Source organism: Drosophila erecta, unplaced genomic scaffold, assembly GCF_003286155.1.
Source record: "Drosophila erecta strain 14021-0224.00,06,07 unplaced genomic scaffold, DereRS2 tig00000055-arrow-pilon, whole genome shotgun sequence".
NCBI classification, from domain to species: domain Eukaryota; kingdom Metazoa; phylum Arthropoda; class Insecta; order Diptera; family Drosophilidae; genus Drosophila; species Drosophila erecta.
In genome coordinates, this window is record NW_020825200.1 from 19,489,903 (window position 1) to 19,504,161 (window position 14,259).

The 14,259-nt window shown below is 46.2% G+C and overlaps 4 protein-coding genes across 5 annotated transcripts; 2 read left to right on the plus strand and 2 right to left on the minus strand.

Annotated features, from left to right (window-relative positions):
• Positions 1-15: 15 nt before the first annotated feature.
• On the plus strand, positions 16-1,483 carry LOC6542630 (ATPase ASNA1 homolog). The gene is made up of 4 exons (XM_001970573.3): positions 16-251; positions 314-431; positions 513-953; positions 1,013-1,483. The coding sequence occupies exons 1-4, from the start codon at positions 139-141 to the stop codon at positions 1,349-1,351; spliced, it is 1,011 nt and encodes a 336-aa protein (XP_001970609.1). The 5' UTR covers positions 16-138; the 3' UTR covers positions 1,352-1,483.
• Positions 1,434-3,799, minus strand: LOC6542430 (glycerol-3-phosphate dehydrogenase, mitochondrial). Its single transcript, XM_001970574.2, has one exon. The coding sequence runs from the start codon at positions 3,675-3,677 to the stop codon at positions 1,536-1,538; it is 2,142 nt and encodes a 713-aa protein (XP_001970610.1). The 5' UTR covers positions 3,678-3,799; the 3' UTR covers positions 1,434-1,535.
• Positions 3,800-3,846: 47 nt separating this feature from the next.
• LOC6541267 (cytochrome b5) lies at positions 3,847-6,250 on the minus strand. The gene is made up of 2 exons (XM_001970575.3): positions 6,003-6,250; positions 3,847-4,384 (listed from the first exon to the last, which is right to left on the minus strand). Exons 1-2 carry the CDS (start codon positions 6,120-6,122, stop codon positions 4,100-4,102), a joined length of 405 nt encoding a protein of 134 aa, XP_001970611.1. The 5' UTR covers positions 6,123-6,250; the 3' UTR covers positions 3,847-4,099.
• A 483-nt stretch (positions 6,251-6,733) lies between these two features.
• On the plus strand, positions 6,734-13,874 carry LOC6541438 (zinc-type alcohol dehydrogenase-like protein C1773.06c). 2 transcript variants are annotated; one of them, XM_015159129.2, is made up of 3 exons: positions 6,734-6,995; positions 11,928-12,746; positions 12,878-13,874. In XM_015159129.2, exons 2-3 carry the CDS (start codon positions 12,028-12,030, stop codon positions 13,293-13,295), a joined length of 1,137 nt encoding a protein of 378 aa, XP_015014615.1. In that variant the 5' UTR covers positions 6,734-6,995; positions 11,928-12,027; the 3' UTR covers positions 13,296-13,874. The 2 variants fall into 2 exon arrangements, with proteins under 2 accessions (XP_015014615.1, XP_001970612.1); XM_001970576.3 differs by lacking the exon at positions 6,734-6,995 and adding an exon at positions 10,548-10,834.
• The last annotated feature ends 385 nt before the right edge of the window (positions 13,875-14,259 follow it).

A 14,259-nucleotide genomic window follows, 5' to 3' on the forward strand; every position in this document is an offset into this window, starting at 1 on the left:
TTATATGTACATTTATCGATTACAGCTTCGCCGCTATTCCAGCATATTGGCATCAAACGGTCACTCTGCTCGCCAGAGTTCATACTCACTGCTTATAATTTCAACTAATTTCGTACGTGTCTCGCTTTAGAGGGCATTATGGTCGACAATTTAGAGCCCCTGGAGCCCAGCCTGCAGAATCTCGTCGAGCAGGACTCCCTCAAGTGGATCTTCGTGGGCGGAAAGGGCGGCGTGGGCAAGACGACTTGCAGGTGAAACAACAACAACAAAAGGCAGCTTTCTTGACCGATCTCTGTTAATTTCTGCTTTATAGTTCTAGCCTGGCCGTTCAGCTATCGAAAGTGCGCGAATCGGTGCTGATCATATCCACAGATCCGGCGCACAACATATCGGATGCATTCGATCAGAAGTTCACCAAGGTGCCCACAAAGGTTGGTGGACGACTCCAGAAATGAAGTCATGTACCATTGGGTAAACTGAACTGAAATATCCGAATCCATTTTCACACCCAGGTTAATGGCTTCGACAACCTGTTCGCCATGGAAATCGACCCCAATGCCGGTCTTAACGAGTTGCCGGAGGAGTACTTCGAGGGCGAAAACGAGGCGCTGCGCGTGAGCAAGGGCGTCATGCAGGAGATGATCAACGCCCTACCCGGCATCGACGAGGCGATGAGCTATGCGGAGGTGATGAAGCTGGTCAAGGGCATGAACTTCTCGGTAGTCGTCTTCGACACGGCGCCCACGGGACACACGCTGCGTCTGATTGCATTTCCTCAGGTGGTGGAGAAGGGGCTGGGCAAGCTGCTGCGGCTTAAGATGAAGGTGGCGCCTCTGCTGTCACAGTTCGTCTCCATGCTGGGCATGGCTGATGTGAACGCGGACACACTCTCCCAGAAGCTGGACGACATGCTGCGCATAATCACCCAAGTCAACGAGCAGTTCAAGAACCCAGTGCGTAGAAGCATGTATTTAGCTCTGACTACGCCTAATCTCCACTCTTTCTTCGACAGGAGCAAACCACATTCGTCTGCGTGTGCATAGCAGAGTTCTTTTCGCTGTACGAGACAGAGCGGCTGGTCCAAGAACTAACCAAGTGCGGCATCGACGTGCACAACATCATTGTAAACCAGTTGCTCTTTCTGCAGAACTCACACGACTCGTGCAGCATGTGCGCCTCCCGCTTTAAGATTCAGGAAAAGTACCTGGACCAGATTGCCGACCTGTATGAAGACTTCCACGTAACCAAGCTGCCGCTCCTCGAGAAAGAGGTGCGCGGTCCAGAGAGCATCCGGTCATTCTCCGAGAACCTTATGAAACCCTATGAGCCAAAGGGAAAGCCCAAGGAATAGAATGACCCGTCCAACCCTTTACCCATCCGTTTGTAAGTTTCTTCCTTAGTTCGTGTAAACAGAAAGTGCGTAAAATAAATTAAAGTTGAGGTAGCTATCCCTGAAGGTAACTGCTTCGACGTGTAATGCATAGACGGTCAACGGATGCTGTATTCCAAAGAGAGGGTGACAAGGAAGGACACTTTCAAAGGCCGCCCCCGGCCCGCTCCATTTGCATTACGATGGGAAAGTTGCTGCCTTGCATCTGCTTTTTGTGGTCCAGATACAGACGTGCGTAGCGCAGGTACTCGGTGTTGCCCTGCACAATAGCCGACATGAGCAAGAGGAACTCGTAGAGGTTCACCTTGCCCTGGGCATGGACATCAATGTCCCGCAAGACATTGTGCATCAGGTCGACGGGCACCTCCTTTACGCCCATCGTTTTCATGGCCCTGCAGCAGTCTGCAATCGTCACGTACCCTGTTTTGTTCTTATCCATTCGCCTGAATTGCCCGGCAAACTTCCGCACTTGGCCCACACTCATCTTGATGGGAATGCTCAGCTGGGAGGCACTCTCCTTGGTCAGCTGGCCCATCTGAGAGTTAAGAAAAGTGCGCGTCTTGCGGATCTGCTTCTTAATTTGATCTTGCGTCCAGTTCAGCTCCTTGGCCATGATGTTGGCCACTTGCGGTAGTATCTCCTCGGCCACCTGGACATTTAGGAAGGCCACTCGTAGTCGCCGAGCCACCATGTCCTCCAATGTGCAAGCGAAGTCCCGAACGCCCTGCCTTACCTCTGCCTCGATGTACGGGAACTCCGAATGAAGTCGCTTCCCCAAAATGGGCCATGCCTTTCCACTGCTGTCCGCGCTCACGGCCACTTTGAAGGCATTCGATCCGTAAGTGTTCGACAGGTGCACAGCGACGTCGCGCTCCATTCCAAAGTCCTGCACCAGCCGGATAAACATCTTCGGACCCCACCCACTGGCTCCATCCAGTTTGCAGGACTCTGCGGTCACCGATTCCTTACGCAGCGGTGAAAGATCTCCATACCGGATGGCTGCATTGACGGTTTTCTCAGCCAAAACCCGAAACGACGACCAGGTGCCACCAACAATGGAAAGCATATTTCGGGGCCCTAGCTGGATTACATGGTTCTTGAAAAGAGTGTGGTGCAAGGAATCGGACTGCACGGGCAGAGGCTTGTAACCACCCCAAACGGCCAGTACATCGCATCTTCGCACATCAAAATTGGGCGTTACAAAGTGCTTAACGCAATCTAGTAGAGACTGCACATCCGTCTCCGTGGGCTGAGTGTCCTGCTCAGGCAGATTGAGAGGCTCATCGCTGGATCCCACTAGCGTATGGCCCTGCCAGGGCAGGAAGAAGATCGATCGGCCATTGGGCGTGTGTGGATCAAAGACGCCCACCTCCTCTGGACAGTAGAAGCGGGGCATGACGATGATCGAGGACCAACTGCGCGTGCAGAGCGGTTTGGCTTCCGAATCTTCCATCTGACGAAGGCTGTCGCTCATGTGACCAGTGGCGTTGACCACCACCTTCGCCCGTATACTGTACTTCTTGCCTGACAGCTGGTCCACCGCCTCCGCGCCCGCCACATTGCCCTCCTTGTTCTTGATGAGTCTCGAGACCTTCATGTGGTTGCAGATATCTGCTCCGTATCGAGCCGCTGTAAGAGCCACCGAAAGGCACATCCTGGCGTCATCGTGTTGGCCTTCGTAAAAGACGAAGGCGCCAAACAGCTCCTGGCGTCGCAACATCGGAAATACTTCCAACGCCTCGTCGGCACTCAGATACTGAAAACTTCTGGTCGTCTTGGGCGCCATCAGGTGGTAAATCTTTAGCTTCATGTAGTAGAGCGGGGCCTCCCACCAGTGGTGGACGGGCAGCAGGATGGGAACTGGCTGGCTGAGGTGCGGCGCCATATTGCCAATGTGGCTGCGCTCCTGCAAGGAGCTGCGAACCCTCCGAAACGCAGCCACGTCCAGACGCGAGATGGCCTGCTCCAGATCCCTTAGGCCGCCGTGCAACAATTTGCTCGATTTGGAGGAAGTGCCGCTGCCAAAGTCATTCGCTTCCACCAGGGCGGTCTTCAAGCCCCGCGTAGCAGCATCGAGAGCACAACCGGAACCCACGGCACCGCCGCCAATAATGAGGATGTCGTAGTGGGTTCGCTTGAAGGCCTCCAGACACATCTTTCGTGTGGGCAGATCCCGCTTCATCTGCGGCACTGAAGTCGGGTCCGTTTGCCTTTCATCAAATCCGAAGGCGCCGTGGCCCAGCTTGGAGCTGCCCAGCATCACCGCCATTTGTAGAATCTTAGCCATGGTATTACCCCTTGCTGTACACACCGAATTTTGACTATATCTGCGAGGGCAGACAATATATCTGACATCTGACGGAACCAAAAAAACGGAAAATTTGGACGGGTTTGCTTGCTTTTGGAAATATGTTTAATGTACATACAAGTGAATAAAAACTTTCTGTTTTCGTTCCGTGCCTCAAATGTTGGAATATCAATGGGATAAATTACTTTAGAGTCTAGACCCGCCGTCTGAAGGAATTACACGTGTAGAGGGTTGTACAAAATCGCCAAATGCCAAAATTATCGTTAAAACTTAGCACAAATTTACTATAAAAATCTTTCCCGCTCCACTGTCCCGCTCCTCATGTTACTTTTGAGCTCTCGTAAATGAACTAAGGACTCTGGAACGGGTTGGAAAGTCTCTGCTGGGCATTGTGGCTCCTCCTACTGCTTAGCACCGCCAAAGAAGAACTTGTAGAAGAGCGTGGCCACCAAGCACAACACTAGGGGCACCAGCCACGACTTCACAGAGCTCTCCTCGGTTTGCTGGTCCGTGCTCCAGGTCGGCTCTGACTTCTGGGCCACGCTTGTCCTTTCGCTCTCCACCAGCTCTCCGATTTTGTACTTCTTCATCATGTCGCGGGCATCGTTGCTGTGGCCAACGTCCTCAAAGTTCTCCGTGGCATCCTTGCCGGCCTGCTCGATGAGCACCTCTTCGCCACCGGGATGCTGTTGTGAAAGAAAAGAACCAGATAAATATTCGCATAAATAACTGCTAGCTTGCAGGAATGCTAATGGAGGTCTGACCCTGAATTTCAAGGACCGGACAGAGTTTCAAGGTATGAATTCGGGAATACTTTCGTTTATGCGGAAGCCATATGGTAATATTTTAAGCTTCCGTTACGTTAAAAGTGAAAATAATATTGAAGTTAAAGTTTTAACTGAACAAGAGCACGGAAAATATCACAACTAATTCCAGTTACATATTTATTTTCGCAATTAAAGGCAAATCAGTTTAGAGAAACTTTGATCTTGAATAGCCGATCGAAATTAAATCTTTGTACTGTAGCTTTGAATCGTGCAAAAAACTGCCAGGCAAGTATGGTGTAATTATTATTATTAGTTACTATTAAGAGCAAACAATGTTTTACGCTTTAATTGTGCTGAATGATAAGGCAAAACCATTTTTGTACTTTTAAAGATTGCGAGTGCATTGAATCGTTGATATTGCATATCTCATAATTATTTAATCTTGTACACAGTCTTAATCAGCCTTATATAATTTGGATGATTATTTTGTGATTGCTGATTTTAGTTAGACGAATTTCCTATGTATTTACATGTGCCAAATCAGAACATAGATATGTAGGAACATATTGCCTCACTGAGACAAATATTCTTCAAAATATACTGGTCATATGGAGCCGTATAAACCGCTTAAATCTCTTCGGATCCAGCAAACGCTCTTAAATCTGGAAGTCTAATTTGCGATTTGTCTGGTGATGCTGTACGCAGATAGCAAGGTAGCAGTACCTAATGTTATTCCTGAAAAGACTGGTCCTCCGTCAGTGGATCAGATTAGGGGCATGTTTTAAACATGGACTGGATGGCTTCGGTCGGTAGGCGACTGAAACTGAAACTTTGGAATGGTATTATAAATGAGACGCCTGGTCACCGTCACTATTGTTATTCTCAGGTACCCAAAGTGCAACGTCATCGTTAGAACGGAATTTTCACGGAGCTTATCTTATAAGAGATAGCATACTGTGTATACATCTATAGATTTGGTGATGACCCCACTGCTGCGTCAGGGAGACCCACTTTTCGGAGCCGGCGGCAGGCGGTGCACTTGCATAAGAATCCAAATTCAAATCGAAGTTCATAAATCAAATGAGATGCAAATGCAGACGCGGATTTCGCTTAACACTTGACCCTCGACGCCCATACACCAACAGGCGAACCCATGTGTGTACATATGTATGTATGCAAATGGATAGTTTCGCCATGTGGAGCTCTTTCGACAGCTGTGCGTTTCGACAGGCGAAAGTGGCTGCTGGAAGTTGCGACGTCGCAGCGGGTCTGCGAAATTCGGACGCAGGTCAAACTATCGCCCGGGGTCAAAGTACAGACCTAATTGCCCGCTATACAAGTTTCACACGCACGTAGAGCCACTACATGTGGCTACGTGGGCTTGGACTGGGCTGGGCCGGGCCCATCGCCGTCATTAGCTTAGCGGGACAAGTGGAACCCAGATAACGACTAATAACACCCGATGACCCCCATTTGGAGACGGGAGCGGTTGCGAGGCGGTGTCATTCAGCTGCGACGTGTTCCGTGCGATTCTCACCTCGTTCAGGAAGGCGGTGACGTCGTAGATGTTGTTGTGGATGAGCAGCCAGGTGTCCTTGTTCGTGTTGTGCTTGGCAACCTCGGCCCGCGTGAAAGTCTTTGTTTCCTCGCTCGACATGGTGATCACTTGTTGATTTCTACTGCGCGTTTGATTTGTGTCACGAAAAAAACTATCTGTGCAGCCTCGCACTCTTTCTCCACGGCGCACGGTCTCACAAAAGTGGGGGCCGACGGTCACACTGGCGCCGAGCAAGATGGCTTGTTTACACCAATGCCTATCGATATCGAATGCCTAGCAATATCGCAGAGCGACCGTTTAGACTAGGCAGGTTGTTTGTGTTATGGAACTTATATTTCGTTTCAATACATAAAAGATAAATTACTTGTTTAGTACTTATTTATCAAGCTTATTATTTGTTTACACCACCCAACAAAAAACATCACCGCTATTTGACTATCGACCTACAGAAAATACTGCATACTTTTGGGCGCGAGTCTACCAGTGCTCACAAATACCTCATTTAATTTGGCGCCCATTTGAAAATGCAGGCAAACTCTTACGGAAAACAAACGTTATTTACGAACAAATTTCGTGAGTAAATTTATTTATATACCATGCAATTAATGAAATTGTATTTCAAGAGCTAGCTCAGCGAACTGGTTCCGCTGCAACAAAGAAAATCCTTTGCTCCACCAGCGACGAATGCGCAGACTCAGGTCTTGTATTTACACTTAAGCCCTGCCTTTATTTCATACTCGGCAAAGGAGACTTCAAAGTCAAACGTATCCTGCTGTACGCCGTGCGGCTGCGGTGCTCCTTCAATAAAAACAGTCGACACGCATCGTGAAGAGTTTTCCAAAAAAAGCTGCAGCGCTGCTCAGGCGTTTTTAGCTACCACAATTAAAGTTAACAACAAACTAAGCATAAATATATTGATAAGTGACGGCGGGAGTGCTTTTGATACGCTGCGCTTTTAGCTTTTTTACAAGGGTAAGTTGCGGACGAGTCCTTATTACGCAATTGGCATCCCGGAGTGGCCTACGTGTGGCCATTTTCTTGGGCCCGACTTCCTTTCTGGGGTATACATCCTTTACGCATTCCTTTCCTTTTTCTCTGATGCGAAATTCAAGTGCTGGCATCTACTTAGGCAAATCGGAGGCGAGAGTTGCGTTAAAAGAGTTACTTAAAAGTTTTTCCAACTTCAATCATGGCCTTGGATCCCGAGGTACGCGTGTTTTGGAGCCCCGAGGGTAAACAACTCTTTTGGGGACAATCCAAAACTCAGTCGAGTGGCCCTAAATCATTCAGCTTGTTTGTGTCTTCACAAGTATCAAAAGTGGCTTCCCTATCAGGCCTCTGCTGGGTTATCAGCGCCTGGAGATTTGACTGGGCAGTGAGCACTTACCAGCCGGGGGATACCTGTGGTAAAGTGTTAGGACCGCAGCTCGATCCAATAACCGATACATGTGCGATTTATGTATCCCATATTCTTGGGGTAGGTGAAATGTGAGTGATAACTTGTCAGAATAGCACACTCAATATACTCCTATGTAATATTGAAGTTAGGTGTGGCGTAGATTCGTTCACAGTCGAAGTTACTACCACAAGCTACTAAAGGTATATATGTACATATGTACTTATGTATGTACATTCGCATTAAAGCCCATTTAAACGCAATCGGGGATTGTAAATTATTACCACACGCGCGTGGCTGCGGACAAGTGGAAAATAAGAAAAACAAACTCGGAAACTCGGATCTTGATTGCGATCGAAGGCATTATTCCCACTCACACAAAGGGTCTAAAAATAGCCCTGTCCCTGCAATTTTTACACCGAGAGTTCACTCCGGTTGGCCGACAGCGATTCAATTAAATTTTATGTGTCATTGATGCATAATTGGCGACATTTTCCGACCCGGGATGGGAAAACGACAGTGGTCCACATTTCCTTGGCGCGACAGCCCCACTAAATTTGCATTGCCAATCCATCGTTAGACTTGATTGATTCCGCCATTAAATACAATTGACTGGAATTGACCAGCAAATATTTTCAATTCAGGCGCAGCGCCAGGCCAACAAAAAATTAATAAATAAATAATTCAGTAAATATTTTGCTTGCTCGACGATCTTTTGATCAGATCGGGGATATACATATGTACATATCTTCGAGGGACTGATATTTATTATTCAAGAAAGAGTCCAGTCACAGCTTTTAATTGAACACATATTGCTTTTAATTATGGCACTGGCGAATTTCGCTTAACGAATGGTTATGCCACTTTCGATTTCACCTTCGACCAGATGGTTAAATAACCTAAATGTCGCCACGAACGCTTTAAGTTTAGAGATGTAAAGTAAAACGATGCACATTTTATGGGATAAGTCTTATGCATAAATCTTTCACTATATGTATATTAAAGAATGAATTATTTCGTCGATTGATTGTGGTACAAATATTGTAAATTACGTGAAAAGCCCATTAACTATGTTATTGAAAATACGCTACAAAGGGTAATATTTACATACATATACCATTACAAATGGTATGTTTTTATTTATTTAATGTTTGTTTCGTACATTTTCGATGCAATTAGTAAAGTAAATACTTTTATTCATTGATAAAGGGGGGCTCTCTTGTTCTGAGCATTTTGAAAAAGTTGTGGCTTATTGTGAAAATAATTCTCAGTGTCCGGGGCTGTTGATTAACCCGAAAAAGTATTTACACTTTTTTGGTGTCAGGATGCAAATGTGTAAAACGTAACTGCGTAAATGTGCGGCGTATTTATAGAGCGGCACAAAGAACAAAAATTAAGCGGAGGAAGGATGCCCAATTCAATATTGCGTACCATTTCATGCAATTCCGCTGCGCGAAGGAGCGAGTGAGACAGGAAGACAATTTGCGTGAGTGAGAGAGAGAGAAAACAAAAACAACGCGCTCCCTCCCTCTCTCCCTCTCTCGCACTCAAATGGTCTTTCTGTCTCACTCGCTGTTTGGAAAGCCACGCAGCGAGTGCGTGATTATCATGCAGCGAGCACGTGCACATGACTTTGGATTTGTTTTGTTTCCTCGCTCCGCAAACACAAACAACAACAGTTAGAGGTGCATACATACATATGTAGATACATAGATACAGCCCGCTCACCGATTGCTGAACTTCACCGCGGAACGCAGTGCAGTGTGAATGATTTAGTAAGATAAAGATACAAAAACAAGATACATGCATATGTAACCAGATTTGGCTTAGTAACAAAAACTCGGTACAAGAACATTCGCTTAGAACATTCGCTTTAAGCAGGTAGCACTGTATCTTTTTATCTATGCAGCATATGTAAGTTGTTTGTTTGTTTTGCTTTCAAGTGAAGGCCGCACGACGCATTTTAATTGCATTTGATAAATTTCCACTCGCAGCAGACCCATATTTTCCACTTTCCACTGCAGCCCATCGCTTTGCTTGCTTTCTGTTACTATCTGTTACCACCCGCCTAGAATCGTGACGTGACTAATGGGGCATCCTCCGATCTGCCTCGCAGCTTTGTTAGAACATCGAACATGTTGACATCGAAAGTTCTATAAACGGTTCCGCTGACCACCTGGCAACGAGCACCAGGTGGCTTCCGTTCTTGGAGAGGCTCTCCAAGACCAGCCAGCTCCTGGACTTTGTTTTGGCCATAAATCTGTCGCACGCGTTGGCCTAATGCTTTTGTTGTTCCTTATTAAATTGTTTTGATTGCTGGCTTGTTTTTCTCTCGACTTCTGCGTCCTCCGTGTTAATTCGAATGTGTAAACAAAAGATAAACAACAATCTCGTTGGAGTACACTGCTAAAATATTTGGCAACTAAGTGTGCCTATCTATAGGATATGCCTATCTATCTAACTGATATGTTGAAGAAGTTCTAAAGGCCGATTCCAAGAAATTGAGAATGTTTCATGAAATTATCCAAAAAACATGTAAGAAAATCATTAGTATTTAAATAGCATTTTTCCAGTATTGTAAGTTATAGCTGTCTATAAATAAATGTGCAATGCTCCGAATTCTCAAAATATTGAAATGCATTCTATAGATGCGAATGCGGCCATGCAATCCTCCACAAATGAAAACACTCATTTCAAATGTTTCACGCATTCCCTGCGTGCTGTGTATGTGAGCACACAGTGGTGTACGGATTGTTTAACCGGGGGGTTTGGGAATTGGAGCTGAGACTTAAGGCCAGGATCGCCCACTATCAGTGTTGATGGAATTTCAATTTTTGCAATGTAATGTACTCAGGGATAAACGATTTTCATTAAGCTATAGATGCTATATAATGAAACTCTGAGACAGCTTTTCAGATCTGAGATGTTGTTTCGAAAAGTGATGAAACATTCCAGATTGTTTTTGTTATTCCGTGAATACTCCTTAACCCGATAAGCACTATTCCAAACAGCCAGATATGCTGGCATACATACAAGGAAACCACGAACAGATGAGCATCCGAACCCCTTTGGTGCGCCCCTGGGCGTGATGTGTGCGTGTGACTGTGCGAGAGTTCCACTCGTCACCGGCTTTTTGCTTTTTAGCTGGCTCATCGACCGAATCGCCTCAGATGTTCTTTGGAAGTGCGCTGGTCAAGACGTGGGAAAAGCGCTGAGAAGCGAGTGCAGCAAAAGAAAAATCTAGCCAATTCACAAGTAAAAGTGTTACCCAGTTTGCAATACACACCGCAGTATAGTTGCAGTAGTGCAAAATAAAAAGAATAAAGTGAAGAACTAACAGAGAACGATACGAGGATAGCAAAATGCCGGTCGATATTGTATGCAGTCAACCACACAATTTGCTCAGTTCAATGAGGTAAACTATTAAACGACGCCGATTGAATTTTCCCATTGTCCCAATCGAGTTTTCCAATTACCGTGGACTTTATTGTGATATATTAGGAGCACTTTCAAAAATCGCGAAAATATTTTAGGTTTCCAAGCATATACCATTTATCCTTGTAATTTACAATAATTTGCAATTTTCGTTTACAAATAGTTTTTAGAAAATGGGAAAATAGTTTAAATAAAATATATATATTTATTCCTTTTTTTATCGAGATGATGAAAACATGGAATTTTTTAAATGATGTGACACCAGCGTGGTTTCCACTCATTGAAAAGTAACGAAAGTGCAAGTACAGTAAACTTTGATGTGTAAATTCGTCACTATCTCTTATAACTGCAATATAAACTAATTGGAGCGCCAGACATCAGACCAGACTAATATCCGATATTGGCCTAGGCATTCTATCTGATATCTTTATGACCCATGGGCTTCCGGCTATGCTGAATATTAGCCAAATCTAATGACAAACTCTAGCCCTATCTTTTGGCGGGGCCCTTGTCAGTTTATTGAAGTGGAGTGATCCGTATCTGGATTGTCAACCAGTCCAATACTTACGAAGACCGGTCCGCTTGACCTTTCAGATATGTGCCCACTGTAATTACAGCACACAAAAAGTAGCTAGAATATTGGTGTTTACATGGAGAACTCTGAATTGTGGCTGGCATTGAACATCAAGATAATTGTTAAGAGTGTTTGTATATAGGAAAGGCAGCGGAGAATACGAAATAGAACTGACATATCATGATGCGGCATTGAAACTATTGAGAACTACGCAATGCGACCTTGATATGTAATCCGCAGTCGAATCAAAAAATCAAATCAGAGATATACAGAGTACAAATCTTTGGGAAATTATTAAAATAGGGATAGTCTAAATAAAAATAATAATATGGTGATTATCTGGATGTCAATCAAAATAAGAGTGGAATGCTAGTAGAGGATTTTGAATATGGATAACATGTAGATATATACTATCGACTTAAGCAAGCAAAGTTTAGTGACCACTTTATTTTTAGCAACATCTCTAATATGTGTCATCCATTCCTTTGTCTGATTGCAGCGGAACAACAGATACCTCGTTGTCATTGAACTCACTGTCCCTGACTTCCGCTCTTCCGCCGACGGATCCCGATCACCACAATCCACACAATCCGCACAACATGAACAAGCTGTGCCGCCAAGTGTCAATTGAGTCGCCCGGCCCGGGGGCCAAGAACTGCGTCTTCAACTTCTTCGTGCCCATCGAGGACACGCCGGCGATGGGCGCCCGCATCCGGATCGTGTGCGCCGGAGCCTGCTACCGTCGTCGCGATCGCGCCAACTCCATCACCAGCATGTCCTCAGTGTCGTCGGAGCTGAGCGACTACTGTCCGTCGGTGAGCTCGATTACCTCGTCCGCACACCGGGAGGGATCCTTTTTTCCGGGCTTCGAGGTCGCCGGCGTGATCGAGTCCCTGGGCTCAGAGATCACCGAGGCCAACAACCGTGGGCTGCGCATTGGACAGCGTGTGATCGTATATCCATTCGACGAGACCCCAGCCGGATACGCCGAGCTGCTGGTCGTGCCGGACCTGAAGCACGTGGTGCCCATTCCCGACAGTCTGCCCATGGAGGTGGCCGCCATGCTGCCGACGGGCGCCTTGCTTGCCTGGAACGCCGTCTTCAAGGCCCAGGCCGTCGTCACACAGATTCTCAGCCAGCGGGCTGAAACGGAGCCAAAGCGGAAGCCCAAGATCCTGATCGTGGGCACTGGCGGCCTGGCGCTCTGGGCCGTGCGCATCGCCTCCTATCACTTCGCCACAACTGGAGCCGACAACGTGGACATCACAGTGGCCAGTCTCCGGGACGAGGGTTTCCGCCTGGCAACAGAGATCACAAAGTAAGCATTCAAATCCTGCTGAGGGGACTTGAACTTATAAACCAGCTATTAAAGCCTGCGATATGCACTGCTTTAAGTGCCCCTCATGTTTCAGACTCTAACCACACAATGCCTCATTTTCCTCCTTCCAGTGTCAGCGTGGTGCAGTGGAACGAATGCCTGTACGAGCCGCAGCTGATCGAGCGCACCAAGGACGTGTGCGGCGGGGCCGTGGACGTGGTGATTGACTTTGGCACAACCTCCAGGAGCCTGCACCGCTCGATGCACTGCCTCTCGAAGGGCGGCGTGGTGCTGATCAGCGACGAGGTGGCCGAGAAGCTGCTGCCGAAGTTCTCGCGGCTGTCTGAGCAGTACCAGCAGGAGATCATCGCCATCTCGAACGGCACCGCCGAGCAGCTGGCGGAGCTAGTGGAGCTGGTGGCCAACAAGAAGATCGAGCCACCGCCGCACTCCGTCTTCCCCTGCGAGCAGGCGGCCGAGGTCATCGCAAAGCTGTGCAACTCCGAGATACCCGGACGCGCCATTCTCCGCTTCCACGACATAGAGTAGGCGATTCCACTTCGGTGGCTCGTAGGGCGCGAGATCGGAGGACATGGTCTTGTTTCCCCATTAAGGCATTAACTCATTTAATATGGATATATGTTAGCTGTATTCGGAAGAACACAAAACCCGACAAAACACTGCAACCTGCAACACTCTCGAAGCGGATTCAGAAATGTGCTTACTTTGTAGCCGGTCTTTGTTTTGTAACCTTAATTCATTTTGGACTGCAGACGAACTCCTCGTTTTATTGATTTAGCGTTTTAGGCATTTTTAGTATTATGTACATATAGATTGTGATTTATTTTATTCGTAAGCCGCCCCACACCCATGATTCTAGTTTTGCAAACTCACCCATCACATCGCCATATTAGCCGGAGTCGAGATTCGGAAGCTTATTTAATGATTTTCGATTAAGTAAAAACCCCAGCAGAAGCGGAATACAAAATAAATGTTATGCATACTATACACAAAATTGTTACGCATGCGATGCAAATGTTTGATTCAATTGCTTGATGTTTGTACTCATTACGTACCCAGCATTATACTCTACTCTTATTCACAAATAAAAACCATTAACTATCAATACATGGGGCTGCTCTAGGTATCTTGCAGCTGCACTTCCGGATTTTTCTCAGGAGCATGGGCCGATGGTTCTGTATAATCCCAGCAAATGTGGTCTCTATATGATCTGGGTACATCTATCTATAATCTACCTTTTCCTCGAGCTGAATTTGAGCTGTGTTCCTTTGACTGAGTCTTTTAATTTATTGATATATTGCTTATTCCAACATTTATATTCCATCTTTATATCTTATATTTATATCTTTTATTTATATCTTTATTTGGAAGATCGTCGGTTACCGCAAGCAGAAAGTAAAACCATGTTAATATCGATTGAATATTCATACTTTTTGTTAGTCAATCCTAAATATAATTACATTACTGGAATTATTTTGGAAGTTTTTGGAAG